This window comes from Quercus suber, unplaced genomic scaffold (genome assembly GCF_002906115.3).
Source record: "Quercus suber isolate HL8 unplaced genomic scaffold, Cork oak 2.0 scaffold_137, whole genome shotgun sequence".
In the NCBI taxonomy this organism is placed as follows: Eukaryota; Viridiplantae; Streptophyta; class Magnoliopsida; order Fagales; family Fagaceae; genus Quercus; species Quercus suber.
Genome location: NW_027069599.1, coordinates 249914 through 267372, shown reverse-complemented (window position 1 = coordinate 267372; position 17459 = coordinate 249914). Strand labels below are relative to the sequence as shown.

The 17459-nt window shown below is 36.0% G+C and overlaps 2 protein-coding genes across 2 annotated transcripts; one reads left to right on the top strand and one right to left on the bottom strand.

Moving 5' to 3' along the window:
- Nucleotides 1-727: 727 nt before the first annotated feature.
- On the bottom strand, nt 728-2310 carry LOC112008583 (two-component response regulator ARR5). Its single transcript, XM_024040915.2, has 5 exons — nt 1962-2310; nt 1789-1868; nt 1611-1688; nt 1452-1522; nt 728-1323 (listed from the first exon to the last, which is right to left on the bottom strand). The coding sequence occupies exons 1-5, from the start codon at nt 2143-2145 to the stop codon at nt 1023-1025; spliced, it is 714 nt and encodes a 237-aa protein (XP_023896683.1). The 5' UTR covers nt 2146-2310; the 3' UTR covers nt 728-1022.
- Nucleotides 2311-11342: 9032 nt separating this feature from the next.
- On the top strand, nt 11343-12428 carry LOC136068838 (uncharacterized). Its single transcript, XM_065776588.1, has one exon. It carries the CDS (start codon nt 11343-11345, stop codon nt 12426-12428), a length of 1086 nt encoding a protein of 361 aa, XP_065632660.1.
- Nucleotides 12429-17459: the final 5031 nt, after the last annotated feature.

The following is a 17459-nucleotide window of genomic DNA, read 5'->3' as shown; positions in this document are numbered from 1 at the left end:
GATCTTGCATACCTATTCTCCTAATCCCAACCAAATCAATGCAATCCTAACCCCAACAAATCTGGACACCTCATTCCAATCCCTCATTTCACACTTTCCTTTTCATTGCTTTTTACTGCTCAATTTGAACGCGTGGCTTGACCTTACAAGTCTCTTTTAATTATCACAACCATTCAAACCAATAAAAAAAGAAAAGTATACCCACTTTAAAATTAGCTTCATAAATACCCTTTAACACAAAAAGGTTATTGATAATGCCATATTAGGTGTCCAATTACACCCGTTAATAAAGAATCAAACAAATTAAGACCCTATTTACTCCACGAGTTCAAACACATATTTTTAATTTTTAAATAATATTATACGTACTTTTATACATTTTTTCATCCAAACATATTTTTACATTTTTTCATCTCCACATATTTTAAAAAAAAATAAAAACTAATATTTAAACATACGTACCAAGCGAACCCTAAGTTTCTTAACATCTACTTGTACCAGAACCAATTGATATTTTGATTTGATGATAAATAACAATTACTATTTAAAACGGATACTATAAATTAAAACTATCTTTAAAAAAAAAAAAAAAAAAAAAACAGTTCTTACTACATCAAAAAAATAGTTTAATAGAGAGTTACTCCACGCTTTAGCCCATTTTGAAATTGGTTCCATTAACACAGAAGTTGATCAATTGCAATAAAAAAAATTAACATTAAGCAATGCATTTCAACACAACCCAACATAAAATATCAATTAAAAGGTCTGATATAGTTCTTAATATAGTAATGTAAATCAGTAAAATCATCATATCAGTATTAGTAAAAACAGAAGTCACCCCTTATATGCACAAACAAAACAAATAACGCCCACCCAGAAAGAGGAAAAAAAAACGGTAATGCAACAAAAACCGTTACAGATAACGGACAATTGCAGTTTTGACCAAAAGGGATTTAAAATTTTTTTTTCTTAAGAAAAAAAAGATGTAATTGCAGAGATTGCAGGATATCCCACTATTATAATCATTCAGTGGGGGTCATTTTCAGCCGTCTGATTGGAGAATCTAATGGTGTAGGAGAAGACGGAGCTGATGAAGAAATAGAAGCCCGTAAAGGAGATTCCGATGATGATGATGATGTTGAAGAAGATGATGAAGAAGAAATGGACGGTTCAGATTCAGTTAGATCACAGCAACTCTTTCTCTTGTTCATGTTGCTCTCACTCTCAATCCTAACCTCTCTCATCATGTAATCCTTTAATCTCTTCACATCTGCTAGCTTCACCGGCTTCACTATGAAATCCTCTGCCCCTTCCTCCAAGCATCTTAAAAAATATATATATAATAATAAAAGTCAATTATATGTTTTTGTTTTTGTTTTCCGAGGCAAAAACCTCGGAAACAGTAAAATAGAATTGAAAAAAAAAAAAAAAACATGTGACCGAGTCGATACCTGTCGATACGGGTTAAGATGTTCTCAGAGGACATAATCACCACTGGAATCTCTCTGAAATTAGACGATTCCTGTTTACATTTTCAAACAAGAATTACGCACTATTTTTTTTATATATAAATAAATTGAATTAAATGAATTATGTGAAATTTTTCTGACCTTGATTTTCTTGAGCAATTCGTAGCCAGTCATTCCAGGCATACAGTAATCTGTGATAATCAGATCCACCTTCAAGCCCTGAAAAAGTAAAACGGAGCCAAACAAAAATTAAGAAACTCATATATGCAGCAAAAAAAAAAAAAAAACTGAATTGTTTGAAAATTTAATTCATTCTCACATCAAAACCAACAGAGGAGGTTTTCTCTTCGTCCAAACCAAGAAATTGCAAGGCTCTTCTTCCGCTATCCACAGCAGTCACTGCACATTTCACACGGTTGAAAAAATCAGTATATACACGACCAAAATAGAAACAAAAAAAAAAAAATGTGAAATTCAAAATTTTTTGGTTACCTTTGAAAGAAGAAATTTTGAGTAACCGTTCAATGACTTTTCGATCAACGAGACTGTCATCAACGGCCAGAACGTGAGCTTCTTCAGAATCAGCCGGCAAAACATCGAAACCGTCAATCTTGGACGCCGTCGCCGCCGTAGTCTCCGTCTGCCTCCGCCGCGAAACGACGACGTTCCTCTCCATCTATGAACTATTTTATAAAATTTTTAAAAAATATATATATTTGATTCTGTTTTGTAAAAGCTTTTGTGGCTCTACGTTTTTTTTATACGCTGTAATGTGTAAAATGTCTCACACACACAACGCAACTCAAAACGCTCGCTACTACTATTAGTAGTCACTTCCTCAAATCAAATCTTTCTCTCTCTCTCTAAGAAATCTCAAATCTACTTTTATATTTTATATTTTTAGGTTTATTTTATTTTATTATTATTATTTTTAATTATAAGCCATAAACTCTGAGATTCTGATATCCACTTTGGTGTGATCTTCAAATCAACAGTCACCGTTAAATCTCGTATTTTGACGCGATCGTATCGTATCGCGAGTGAGAATATAAATCAATATATATATTTTTGATTGATTGAGATTGAGGTTGAGATTGTCCCGAGATTTTGGTCAATCGTGGGTATGTGTGACACAGTGATTGGTCGAGGATCGAGGTGGTAAAAGAAAACAAAGAGTTGACCACAGGTCAATGGAGCGACGCGCCGTCAAATCCGTCGGTGAAAACACAAAAAACACAAAAAGTAAAAGTAAAAAATATATATAAAATATAAAAATTTTACTGCTTTAACAAATGGCGGCATTGAAAAAGAGAGAAATGTTTTTTCTTTTTTTACCGCTTTTTGGCGGTGACATTTACTGTAAAGTTCGTACAATTTTATTATTATTATTTTTATTTATTTTTTTGTGAGTGAGAGAGTATTTTGTTTCTTTTCTCCGATTTCCAAGTCTTTTCGTTTTTTCTCTTTTTCTTTTGCAATAATAAAGATAGAAAGAAACATCAATATCTTTGCCAATCCTTGTGAACGTGTCTATCCCCACCGCAAACTCTTACACGTGCTATATCATACATTTTTTTTCTTTTGAATTTTTTATTATATAATTATTTTGAGTATCTTTTTTTTTTTAATGAATATTTTGAGTATCCATATAGGTCACGAATGGCTACACAAATTATATGTAAAGAAACTAGTATGATTTTTAGGAATAAGATATTGGCTAATTAAAAAACCTTTCTAATTTTAGTTAAAAACAAAATAAAGAAAAAATATATATTGATTTCTCAGTATACTAGTAGTTGTATACTAGTTGTAAAGAAACTAGTATGATTTTTAGGAATAAGATATTGGCTAATTAAAAAACCTTTCTAATTTTAGTTAAAAACAAAATAAAGAAAAAATATATATTGATTTCTCAGTATAGTAGTAGTTGTATACTTCATAGGTTAAAACTTTGTTACTATTGTGATAAATTAAGAAGATAGTAAAAATCATCTTATTTGACTTTTTTTTTTTTTAAGCATCTTTTGGATATGATATTGTTATGATTAGAAAATTTATTTTAAATATTTTGATTTGAAACTTTTTTTTTTCCTTCAAATCATTTTAATAAATCTCTTGATTATTAAATATATTGTGTGACAACAAAAAATGTGTGAATACTCGTTGAAAGCACCACGTAGTTGTTGCCTCTAACCTACTTCAGATGAAATCGTTTTGATTTAATCTTTACTTATATTCATAAAAATTTTGAAGATTAAAACACTTGGAAAATGTATGGTCATGATCATAAGCTCATAACATGTCCATCAATTTTTTTTTTTTTAATGGACAAAATTTAGGTACAATACTTAAGCGTTGTTCTTTTTTTAAGATTCAACCATGTGCCTTTTTCATGATATAAAAATGTATTTTTAGTTAAGTACAACTATATGATTGAATCTTAAGAAAAAAAAAAATTAAGGAATAGCATCAAAGTATTGTACCTAAATTATGCTATTCTTTTATTATATAATACACATGATAAATTATTTATTTTTAAATGAAGTGTAAGGAATGATACAATTCTAATAATTACAATCCATTAAATATTTCAATTGATCCACAAAAAGCTGCCTGAAGAGTTTAACGTTTTTTTAAATGAGAAAAATAAAATTTAGAGTAATTATCATACGAATGGAAAAAGGGTGGGTTGGGGTCAGATTGGCGATGCCTATCCCCGTCTCATCCTCTCTTTGGACAAAAGTGAGGCAGGTCGAGAATGAATTAATCTTGAGGTATTTTGCTATTTCTAATGAGGCAACTTTAATGTTAATGAGATGTCATATAAGGGGAGTGCATAGTGGTGTACATTCTAAAAAGGAGAGGAAAAAAATGCCGCAATAGACCATTTGTGTCTACAATGATTTTTTTTTTGGTTTTTTATGACGTTTTACAAATGCCACATAAACTCAGTTTTTTTGTAGTGCCTTTTTAAGGGAGGAAAAATTTAGATGAGGTAGAATGAGAGGAGAATTTTTTTTTTTCCATCCCTAAGTAAACCTATTATAAAGATTATATGAATAATAATTTAGTAGTTGGAAGATGATAGATTTGAATTGTGAATGTCTCTATTGATTATATAAAGAGTGCCAATTGATTGATTTAATAATATAAAAGTTATATTATTATTAGTTATAAATTTAAACTTAATTGTTTATACTTGTTTTCTTTCGAGTTTTAGAATGATTGAAATTATAGTATAGATTAAACTTTGTACTTCTTTGTTTAAAGAATAAATGTTATTAAATTAAAAAGTTATTAATTGTTAATAAGGAGATTCTCCGTGATAATTTTTGCTAATATGTTTTGAAAAAAATAATAATAATTCTCATAAAAAAAAAATACTAATTGTAGGGTTAGGATTTGTGGTCCAAGTCTAAAACAATAAATTTGTAGAGCGTGGGTGATAGAGTTAGGTTGATTATGGAATTAACAACGATTAGTTACAACCTCCAAGTATAAACCAGTAGAAAGATACATGTAAAGACGAAATGAATTGAAATCCAAAGAGGTTTGTGATAAATTTAGTAGTGATTACAGTTCTTAGACCTACAGTGAAGTCTCTTTTTCTTTTCTATCGTCCTTTTTTCTCCCTCCCCTTTCTCTTAGGAGCCCTTTTTCTTTATATAGCATCCTTCCCCATCATCCCTATCGTCCACTTGTTCTTCATCTGGGTATCTACTTGAGTGTATGTCATGTCATGTATCTTCTTTAGCTTTTTGTGAGTTGTGGTAGCTGAGATTACACTGTTCAGGAGTCTTCTCCACATAAATGCAGCCAGAAAAGTTGCTGTAGTGCATTTAATACGGTGGTGGCAGCTTTTCATTTTAGATATTTCTCCATTCTTCTTATCTCTAGGCGTGTCCAAAGCTTATCCAGACTGCTGAAGTCATTAGTAAGCTCGTTTGAACCCTCCAGATATTTATATGGCAAGAATTTTTATATCTGAGGAGAATGATCTTTTTGGAATGATGGTGCTCTCTTCGGACGGATCTTCTTCACTCCCAAGTATCTTTCTTTCATGCAAAGTACTCCTCAACAATTTTAGCCTCTTCGGACATACAGTAACCTTCACATTAGACTCTAGGCCGACTACGTAAGGTTGGGCTTTTCCCCCCACACTAATAATAATAATTAAAAAGAAAAGCTCCTTGACTACTTTTATTCTTTTAATTAATGAAACTTGACTGCATTTTTTTTTTAATGGGACCTTGGCTATGTTAGGCCCTTTTTTGTTTGCAGCAAAACATGTAACGGGCGGCTCTAGGTACAGTTCAAGGGGTTCAAATGAACCCCCTGAGTTGAACTCCCTTAGCTGGCCCAGAAATAAAATTTATATATAATTTTTTTTATTTGAGCCTCCTAAAATAAATTTTGAACCCTTTAGACCTAATTTTTTTTAAGCCTAGCTGAAATGAACTTGAATATGATCATGTTGACAACATCTTGGTCTTTTTAAACCAAAAAAGAAAAAGAAAAACCCCAATAACAAACCAATTTGATCTAAAATATGAGGGAAAAATAGTAAACCTAACAACAAAGGTATAAATTTGTTTATCTTAAATCTTAAAAAAATCATTTAGATCTTAACAGATTTAAAATAAACTAATACATAAAATTTTATTGTATTTAGATCTCGCTTGGAGTTCACTTAACAATAATAATTCATATGTTGATTGTATTTACAAACAATAGATGATTTCCAAGATTGAATCTTAACAATAATAATTAGTATCTTCACCATATTAATAAACAATATGTAATGAACTTATAATTTATCTTATATGAGAAATGCTATGTTCATAATACGCTCATGACAAAGTTTAAGTGGCTGATTGTTACTTGATGTTACTAATGGGAAAAAAAGTAGTTTCAGTAGTGAGTTTAAATTAGAACTAATAAAAATGTATAACCTAAAATTTGTTGAAAAAGTGTTGTGAAAATGTTGTAAATGTAACACTTCTCTTCTTTTATTCTCTTGCTAGTATGTGATGGGTAAGAAAAACGCCAAGCTGATCACTCGTCCATATGGCCGTCCATAACAACGTACAAAGTGGAGAATGAATGGCTGTTATGCTCGTCCCTCTCTTACCGTCCTCTTACACTCGTCCTTCATTCACTCATCCAATAGAGGACGTACTAGCAGCGAACCTCGTTCGTCCTTAATGATGGACGAACAAGGTTCACTAAGAGTCATGACACTTCCAAAAGCCCAGAACCATGTTGTTGCGAAGCAAGCCGTCTGTTCACCGTTGAACACAAGTCCCGATGAGGTAACTTCCATGACAGTTATGGAAGTTACCTCCGAATCCTCCAAACTCTACGACGATAGGAGAAATAACCGTCAAGCTAACACTATATAAAGATCCTTCTACACAAAGGTATGGACACTTTTTTGATTCTAGAGAAAAATTTGTGAAGTCTTTGGAAGTGCTTTCTTTTCTACTTCAATCCACTAACTTTACCATCGGAGGATTCAAGATCGGCCTCCACCGGTCTTCTCTGATCTTCTTTGGTTTTTCAGGACTCACTCTTCAAGATCATCAACATCCGAAGACCTTTCAGCCCACTGATTTCTAAGGACTCATCAGTATGTACTATGAAAAATTTTGTAATAAATAAATCACATAGACTGCAAGACTTATTTTTCTTTTACCCACAATGTATCTTATAATTGACCCCCTAAATATATGTCCTGGAGCTGCCACTGAAACATGTACTGTCTCCTTAGCTCAATAAATTTTCATTTAAACACGTTATGGTAATGTGGGTCTCTCATCTTAAATTCAAAAGATGAATTTATAACCAAAATAAATTTATTAAAAGATGACCAAAGAGTCAGGGGAATTGGCCACTTGTGGAGTTGTTCTAGAGGACATTCGTGTACTAGTTTCGGGCTTCCAGATGGTAGAATTTCAGCATGTTCCTCGTAATTGTAATGCAGTAGTTGATGCTCTAGCAAAGAAAGTGAGCTCAGTACTAGGACTGTAGGTTTGTAGGGGTGTGCAAGAATCGAGTTGGGTCGGGTTAAGGAGTTTTTTGACCCAATCTATCATGGTGGGTAAAAAAAATATTTAACCTTGCCCAACCCATCACATAAGTCCAACCCAACTCACATGGGTCGAGTTGAACACATGAGTTGGACCAATTTTTAATTATTATTACTATTATTAAATTGAGTAGAAAAAAATATAAATGTAAATATATTAAAAAAACCCAAAGATTAGTATCAATGTAACTCTTTAAAGACAAACAATACTAATAATGACTAAACAACAATAGTAATTTACTATGGTTTGTGTGAACTAATTGGCTTTTATATAGGATAGGAAGAGCTAGTTATTTTAAAAAATTTATTAATTATATAATATATTTTAAATATATATATATATATAAATATATGGGTGGGTCGGGTTGGGTTTGGCGGGTTTGGAATTTTATGACCCAAACCTAACTCGACCCGTTATTAAAAAATTTGTTGTAACCCAACCCAACCTATCAAACCCTAAAAACCAACCCAATCCGACGATTTGGGTTGGGTCAAGTTGGTTTTGGTGGATTGGCGTGCTGGCTGCACACCCCTACTGCCTACAGGTTTGGTTAGAGGATATTCCCACATACATTGCCCCTCTTGTGTTAAGGGATGTCCATTAATTTGTATTAGTTGTGTTTTTTCGAATAAAGTCCCAAGCTTTTGGTCTGGTTTCTCAAAAAAAAAAAACCCTTGAGTTATTAGCTCAATAACCAAATTAACGTACCCTTGATTTTTTTTTTAAAAGAGTTTCAGCTTATGACGTTCATTGATGATAACTCTTTTTATCATCAAACAAAAATATCAATCAGTTTTTGGTATAGACGAAGATTGAACTTAAATTTCTTATTTAACCTTAAAAAACTTTACTAATTGAATTAGTTAAAACCCACAACATACTCTTGAATTTGATTGTATTTTTTTATTAAGGGTCCGTTTGGATAGCACTTATTGTTGCTGAAAGTTGCTGAAAACTGATTGTTGCTGAAAACACTGTAGCAAAATATTTTTAAATGTGTAAATAGTGTTGTGGGACCCACTTTTAATATTAAATATTGCGTGAACAGTGCGTGAACAGTGCATGAACAGTGAATTTTGTCCCCCAAAGTCAAAAATGCCGGCCAAAAAAAAAAAAAAAAAAAAAAAAAAAGGAGAAAACGTGAAATGCAAAACGCGCCGCAACAAACCGGGAATCCAAACACTCACTAAATAATATGAACACCAACCATATCATTAACAACCTTAACGATAAAGGTGATGGAAGAGCTTTCCATGAGGTTTTTTCTTAAACTTTATAGTCAAATACTATTTAGTACTATTGGGGTTTTCTGCTTTTATCTTAGCGGTTGGATTCGGCAAAAGGACGTCTAGGATGGTAGTTTTTTTGGGTGCAAAATTCAAAAAAAAAGTTTTTTTGGGTGCAGTACAATGTATGCTACACATTTTTCTAATAATAATAATGGAGTAGTTTTATGAGTATAAATTATTTTACAATTTTTTAATCACAACCTATCAGACAGTATGTAATTAACAATCAGATTTGCATATATTTATAATATTTTTTTAGTCAATCACATTTTGTTACGTAACAATTATAACTAAAAGTTGTGAAAAAATTTATAGTTTTTTACCTTTTAATAATATTGAAATTAAATTTAGGCAGAGACCAGCAAGACATATGAGAGAGAGTTGAGGAGATTTGGGAGTCCCAAAGATATCTAGAGGTGGGACCTTCACTCTATTCCTTTCCTAAGCTTGGACTTTTGCTACCAAAAGTTCAAAATATTCAGACACTGCAGATCAAATCTTGGATATTACTACTCAAATTGTCTTTCCAAGATTGATTGATTTTTTTTTTTTTTTTTTTCATCTCGTGGTCAGATCACCCAAATCGCCGATTTAAAGGCGATTAGTCTGGAGATAGAGAGTAAGTGCTAATCTCACAAGGGATTTGATGGTTTTCCATCACAGTCACATCCGCCGCCGTCCATGCATCATATATGGGCTTCATGCTAGTAGATATCAGGCCCACGCGGTGCCTTGCTTGCCTACAATGCCTTTGCCCGAAGGTAAACGGCACGAATCCATTAATTAATTTATTTTTTCTAATTTTAATTTATTTTTTGATAAGTCCTATGAGATAGGAAGGCTCAATGTAGTAGGCGGTAGGCCTTGGAGCATCTAGATGTAAAATTTCTGCCATTTTGCCCAAAAAAAATTATTTTATACATTTATTTTTATAAAATACTCATATTAATTTGTCTATTCCACCATTTATTTTATTTAAATAATATTTCCCTCACTTTTTTGTATTATTATTTATCAACTCTCCATTTTTAATCCATCTGAAACTCTCTCTCTACATTCACATCGTTGCCTCTATAATGAAACTTGCCTCTCCCTCTCCCCCTCTAAGTTGAAATCGCCTCGCCATCTCTCCCTCATAGTCACAAGCAACGATTCATAATCAATGATCCATAAGCATCGATCCACGATCCACCACCACAACACGGACACACTGCAAAATCAACCAAAATCAAACAAACCCACACACAGACACACCAACAAAGATAGAGAGAGCATATTTGTGAACTTATGGTTGTGAGTTGGTGTTTGGGTTGATTGGAATGGTGCTTGTGGATCGTGGATCGTNTAAGTCGAGGTACGCATAATTAACCCCTCTCTAGCACTCTAGAGTTGAAAGAAGTTCTAACTTGACCTTCGGAGGGTATTTGGCCGGCACCACACCGGTGCTCTCTGTGAGGTCCTTTTCTTTTTCATTGTGCAGGTGTTGTTTTTGAGCATACACGCGTCGTGCAACTCACTGGTGAGATTTTCGGCATCATCAGTTGGCGCCGTCTGTGGGAAACGCTTTTAAGTGACTAAGCCACACTCGTTTCCTGGACTAAAAGGGTTGCATGGTACTCACTCGCTCAATGGCAACTACTAATGACGTACAAGGAGAGGAACCGCCCACGACTGCCCTTGAGAGGCAAGTTCAGACTCTCGGTGCCGCCGTGGAGCGTCTCACCAAACGGAACCTCGACTTGGAAGAACAACTGCGCCAGAAGGACACAGCACCAAATGGCCAGCCAGAAGATCAGGAAGGGACTAGCGCTCCAAACAGGAATCAGGAGAGACCCGAGGGCAGCCACGCCCCAAGCAGGCCGGAAAGGCAGCATGTGAGCATGCCATCCCTCGTGGATGCGACTCCACCACATATTGCCGCCGAGATGCAAGCAATGAGGGAACAGATGGAGGTCATGATGAACGCCCTCAAGGGGAGAGTCTCTAGCGATCTTGACGATCTCGTCAACCGTACCGATTCACCCTTCACTATGGCCGTGAACTCTTTTCCCCTGCCCCACAAGTTTCGCATGCCGAATATAGAAAGCTATGACGGGGTGAAGGATCCTTTGGATCACCTGGAGACTTTCAAAACCCTGATGCATCTTCAGGGAGTGGCAGATGAGATTATGTGCAGGGCCTTCCCCACAACACTCAAAGGCCCCGCAAGGATATGGTTCAGTCGACTGACGCCCAACTCTATCAGCACCTTTAAGGAGCTAAGCGCCCAATTCACTACACACTTCATTGGCGGACACAGGTACAAGAAGTCCACGGCATGCTTAATGAGTATCAAGCAAAGGGAGGACGAGACGTTACGATCCTACATAACGCGCTTTAATAAGGAAGCACTATCGGTTGACGAAGCCGACGACAAAATACTTGTAGCAGCCTTCACCAATGGGCTGCGGAAGGGCAAGTTTTTGTTCTCTTTATACAAGAACGACCCAAAGACCATGTCGGAAGTGCTCTACAGGGCTACTAAGTATATGAATGCTGAGGACGCGTTGCAGGCCAGAGAAGAGAAGCCAAGAAAAAGGGAAAGGCAGGAGGATGCGCGACCAGACCAAGGAAGAAAGAGGCCCAGAACAGGAGACCGAAGAGACGAAAAGCGTTCCAAGCCTCCGGGGGGAAGATTCACAAGCTTCACCCCGCTTACCGCCCCAATAGATCAAGTCCTAATGCAGATTAAGGACGAGGGGGCGCTGACCTTCCCTGGAAAACTAAAGGGGGATCCTAACAGGCGCTCCAAAGACAAGTACTGCCGCTTTCATCGAGACCACGGCCATGACACCGCCGATTGTTACGATCTGAAACAACAAATCGAGGCCCTTATAAGGCAAGGGAAATTGCAGAAATTCGTAAGCAAGGAAAGAGCGGATCCAGCACTCCCAGAACACCCTCCCCGACGGGACAATGACCGTCCAAGACCTCCCATTGGTGACATACGGATGATTGTAGGAGGGATCGCTGCCAGACCTTCAAAAAAGGCTCGAAAGACATACCTCCGGATGATCCAAAACGTCCAGTTGACGGGTCCAGAGCAAAATGTAGCCCGTAGGGAAAGCCCCGTTATCGGTTTCTCGGAAGAAGACGCGCGACGCCTTCACCACCCGCACGACGACGCGCTTGTTATCAGCCTACGGGTAGGGGACTACAACTTGCATCGGGTGTTGGTCGACAATGGCAGCTCGGCAGACATCTTGTACTACCCAGCGTATCAGCAGATGAAAATTAGCAAGGAACAACTAGTCCCGACGAACGCCCCACTTGTCGGCTTTGGGGGCGCAAAGGTGTTTCCGTTAGGCGCAGTCACATTGGCCGTGACAGCAGGCGACTACCCCCAGCAGATCACAAGAGATGTAACATTCCTCGTAGTTGACCATTCGTCCGCCTATAACGCTATCCTCGGGCGACCCACCCTCAATGCATGGAGAGCGGCAACTTCAACATATCACTTGATGATTAAGTTCCCAACAGAACACGGGGTCGGAGAGCTACGTGGAAATCAGATCGCCGCCCGCGAATGCTCGTGGCCATGATGGAAATGGATGACCCCCTCCATACCATGAACATAGAGGAGCACCGGAGTGCAACGGAGCCAGCCGAAAGGCTTGAGAAGATACCTTTGAATGACTCCGTACCTGACCAGACAACAAGGATTGGGACCCTCGCAAGTCCCGCCACTCGGCGAACGCTTACAGCATTTCTCAAGGAGAATCGGGACGTATTCGCCTGGAGTCACGAGGATATGCCCGGAATAGATCCTTCCGTCATGGCACATAGGTTGAATGTATCACCATCCTTTCCGCCCATCCGGCAGAAAAAGCGGGTCTTCGCCCCAGAACGAGATCGAGCAATAGCCGAAGAAGTCCGCAAGCTGCAAGAGGCAAATTTTATTAGAGAAGTCTACTACCCCGATTGGCTAGCAAACGTAGTAATGGTCAAGAAAGCCTCCGGGAAATGGAGAATGTGTGTAGACTTCACCGATCTAAACAAAGCATGCCCAAAGGACAGCTACCCCCTCCCGAGAGTCGACACTCTAGTAGATTCCACGGCTCAACATCAGCTATTAAGCTTCATGGACGCTTTCTCCGGCTACAACCAAATTAAAATGCACGATGAAGATCAAGAAAAAACGTCCTTTGTAACTAGCCAAGGCCTGTTCTGCTACAAGGTAATGCCGTTTGGTTTTAAAAACGCAGGAGCAACTTACCAAAGGCTTATGAACAAGATGTTCGCACAGCAGATAGGGAGGAATGTCCAGGTATATGTCGACGACATGTTGGTCAAAAGTCGGAGGGAAGAAGATCATTTAGAAGACCTCAGGGAAACATTCGACACCCTTCGCTCCTACAATATGAAGCTTAATCCGGAAAAATGTGCCTTTGGGGTAACGGCAGGAAAATTCTTAGGATTCATGGTATCCCAGAGAGGCATCGAGGCCAACCCGGACAAGATCCAGGCTATAATTATGCGTACCTCGACTTATGAGGGTATTGGGGCTTTTATAGTAGTAAAGGGTGGACCTTTCTTTCTTGGAGTAGAAGTCTTTTCCTTATAGGAATCCTTATGCGTGTAGATTGCGGAATCCTTTCCTTATAGGACTCTGATTCTGGGCGTGGAACACAAGCAATCTCCCTAAAACCTATGCGTGGTGACCAAGTCATGGTCGCCGTGGAGTCGTCAGCTTCTAAGCCGTCAGCCTGCACTTCCCTTCAGCTTAGCGTCAGTTTCACACTTCGTTCAGCCCGTCGGTTTTGTCTTGGTTTTAGTCAGCATGCATTTTATTGTTCAGTTTACGTCACAACTTGACCCGTCAGCCAGAGCACAAGCTGACGGGTTAAGCTCATGGCGCCAGTCATAATTCTTCCATATCAGGTGGGATGCATTAAATGTGGTGGCAGCCACCATTCCTTCAGTCATGTCAAGGCTAGCCCCCTCCCCGAAACTCTTTCTCTACAATATGACATTCTTTGGTAACGTGCCGTTGATATGACCTTACTATCCGAGCGTGTGACCTCCTCGACATGATAATGGCCTCCTCGACCATGGTTATGACACGTGGCGCAAATTCCTTATTTAAATTCTTATACCCCACACATGTGTAAGCCAAACTAAAGAAATTTAAAAATATAATTAAAACTGAATTATTAAATGAATAGTAATAATAACTTATAAAATAAGTAACTAATTTTAATAAAATAAAAAAATTACTTTAATTTATATGATAAGTATAGTTGTTTAGACTTTTAGTTGGGGTACAATTTAAATTTCTAAAACTAAAATGATAAAGTTTGACCTAAATTAATTATTATTTTTTTGTTAAATCTTATGCTTTGGCCAAGTGTCTTGTAACTCATTCGGTTGGTACATGCACGTAGCTCCTAGCTTATCCCTTGTTTCAAGGAACTTTACCTTAACAATTAATAACAAATTAATTTGATAATTTTTTTGAAAGATAGTTTCAACCTATGACTTCCGCCCTAATGATTACTCCTAACAAATTAATTTAATAATTAATAAAACTTAAGATGCAACTTGAGGGGGGAAAAAACTAAAACATGGAGGGTTCTTTCTTAAAAAAAAAAGTTCTTTGTTGTAATTTGTATCCGAAATAACACTTTATGCCAATGTTATCCAAACACATAATTGGCAAAAACAATCTTATTCACAAGTTTTATCAAATGCTTACCGCATTTCATAAATCACCATTTCTCATAAAAACATACCTTTCCAAATAGCTAAGCCTAAGTTGAACATTTTTTTTTTTGGGAGAAACAAGATGTACATTGAACATGAAAGGGGAAGAAGAGCAACCAACGGCAATACTCTAGCTCAGCTTCAAAACTGCAATTGTAAGACTTAAATAAGAAAATTAAAAGGGACTCTTTCACTTAAGGCTCGACATCGTTTTGAAATCTAGACAGTAAACTTGAGCTGACAACATTGTTTTTAATCTACACGATATAAAAAAGCAAGCTTGCTCATCTTCTCTTGTTCTTCACCTCTACAACTTCTAGATTCCACAACCTTTCAATCTCATATATTTTCTGTTATTTTCCATTCTAGGAAACTTGTTTATGAAAAATTGAAAAAACTGTTAAAAAAAAAAAAAGGTTAGTGATTTTTTATTTCATTTTTCCATAAAAAAATTTCAAAAAATAATTAAACAGTGTTATCAATCCTTGTAACTAATCTACAAATATTTTTTTCTTTTGCTTTCACTACGTTAGATAGAGTCCGACATGAGATACAAAGGCCAGGGGAGGGATGGCAATTTTGCCCCGCCCCGCTTAACTTGCCCCTCCTTGCTTCGATTCGCGGGAGTTTTTCTTGCCTCGCAAAGGTGGTGGGTGGGGATGGGGCAAGATTTTAGCCCCGCACCACGGGGCAGGGCGAGGATGAGTTTAAACTTTTTAGACCCGCCTCTCCTCATTCCTGCCCTGCCCCGCGTTGTTAAGGGTTATAATTGTAAATTTTTCATACCCTAAAACCCTACTATTTAAACAGACATATTAATATTAGCTTATTTTATTCTACCTAATGTGGTTCTCTGCCTTTATTTTGTTATGTGTTATACTATGAGACTTTTTTTTTTTTTTGTTAAACACTTGGATATATTATTCACTTTTTTCTAAAAATTGATTTGATTTGATGGGAAAATTTTAGTTGTAATTTCAAATATAATTTTATTAATAAAATAGGTTTCATTAAAAAAATTGTACTAGTTATAGGGCAAATTAACAAAAAGTAAAGTTTTACGGGGTCAGCGGGGCTTCGCGGGGCCCCAAGGGATGAGGATGGGGTAGGAAATTTTTCCCTGTCATGCGGGGTGGGGCGGGAATGGGGCAAGACAAAACTATGCGAGGCGAGGATGAAGACCCCATCCTTCAGCCCCGCCCCACCCCATTGCCATCCCTAGGCCAGGATGTCACATATTATGTCATTGACAGTATTCAAAGCGTGGAAAACGTGAGCTCAAAAATGTCCAAACCCCAATATATGAATCAGACGTTGTCATTGAAACTTCAAAGTTCAAAGTTCACATATTATGAATGGGAGAAAAGTTGTATCGTTGGTTGCTTTCGCCTTTTTTACATCCTTTCGCCTTCCCACACTCATTATCCTTTGTCCAAATCTTTAGTCTTCTCACATTATTATTTACTAGCTTATAACCCAATGTATATGCATGAATACACTTAAAAATATACAATAAGATGCATAATATAATTCATATATATATATATATAATTTAAATACCATTAATAGTCATTTTTATGTTTTGTTAACTCTTTAAAAAATTTTGTAAGGATATTATTAGGTATAAAATGTAAATTGTCCTTTTTTTTTTTATAATTATTGTTAAACAGTTTTTTTTTTTTAAACTTTTTTATTTTTGTATTTAATAACTCACTTGGATGAATATTTATAATGTGGTCCCAAATTTTATTCTAAAATTAATAAATAAAACTCTTTAAAAATAAATAATTTAGGATACATTGTGCAAAATTGGAACTCTAATTTGAAATTCTAATTTGAGTTTCTCTCAGTTTCACCTATTATTATTATTATTATTATATATATATATATATATATAGATTGGTTTCCATCATCTTACCAAATATAGAAAAGAGAAAATTTAGGATACCTTTATTGCCATAAATTATATCAGTGTGAGTGGAGGAAAAAAAAAATTGATGAGTTGTCCATTATTCACAGCCGAATATTTCAACAATCCTTAGAAGAACTGGATTGAAAAACCATCTTCTGACTCTTTTCTCCCCTACTAAAAATAACACTTCTATCTTAATTCAAATTCTTTCTATAAAGTATTGTATTCTATTCTGGACAAGTCTTCCTCAAGTTATTCCGGATTATTCAAAATCATTTATATAATTATCCCAATATAACACTTCTATTTTAATTCAAATTCATTCTATAAGTATTGTATTCCATTCTATTTTGGACAAGCCTTCCTCAATTATTTATGTAATTATCTCAATAGAAATCCTCTATTCCAAAAAAAGAAAAATATAAAAGAAGACTGAAATTGAGCACACTATCCAAATCATAGCATGGCCGACATCATGTGAATTGCAGTGGAGCTTTGAGCTTGATAAATCCAACTATAATAAATTGGATGTAACATTGATTCATAGTCCATCATAACACTCTTAAAAAAATCCTTTTAGAAAAAAAAAATTGGAACCATTATTAATCCCAATGACACAAGCATTGGCAAATTCCACACACCACTCATTTTGATTTCCCCACATTCCTAATCATTTCAGCCATTTTCCCAAATTCCCTATCTTACACGTGAAGTAGGGGGGGAAAAAAAAAAAAAAAAAAAAACCAAACTTCACAAATTCACATATCCACCACATCACACCCTCAAAAAATGACACTTGCCATATAAGAAAAAACACACAGTGATATATACCCAACAGTCCAATCCATTTCCCAACGTTTTTGTTTGGGTAAGAACACGACAAAATCTAGCAGTATTGAGCCCAAAACAAAGAAGGAATCTTCAACACGCATTCATAATCCAAAGACAGCCTTTCACA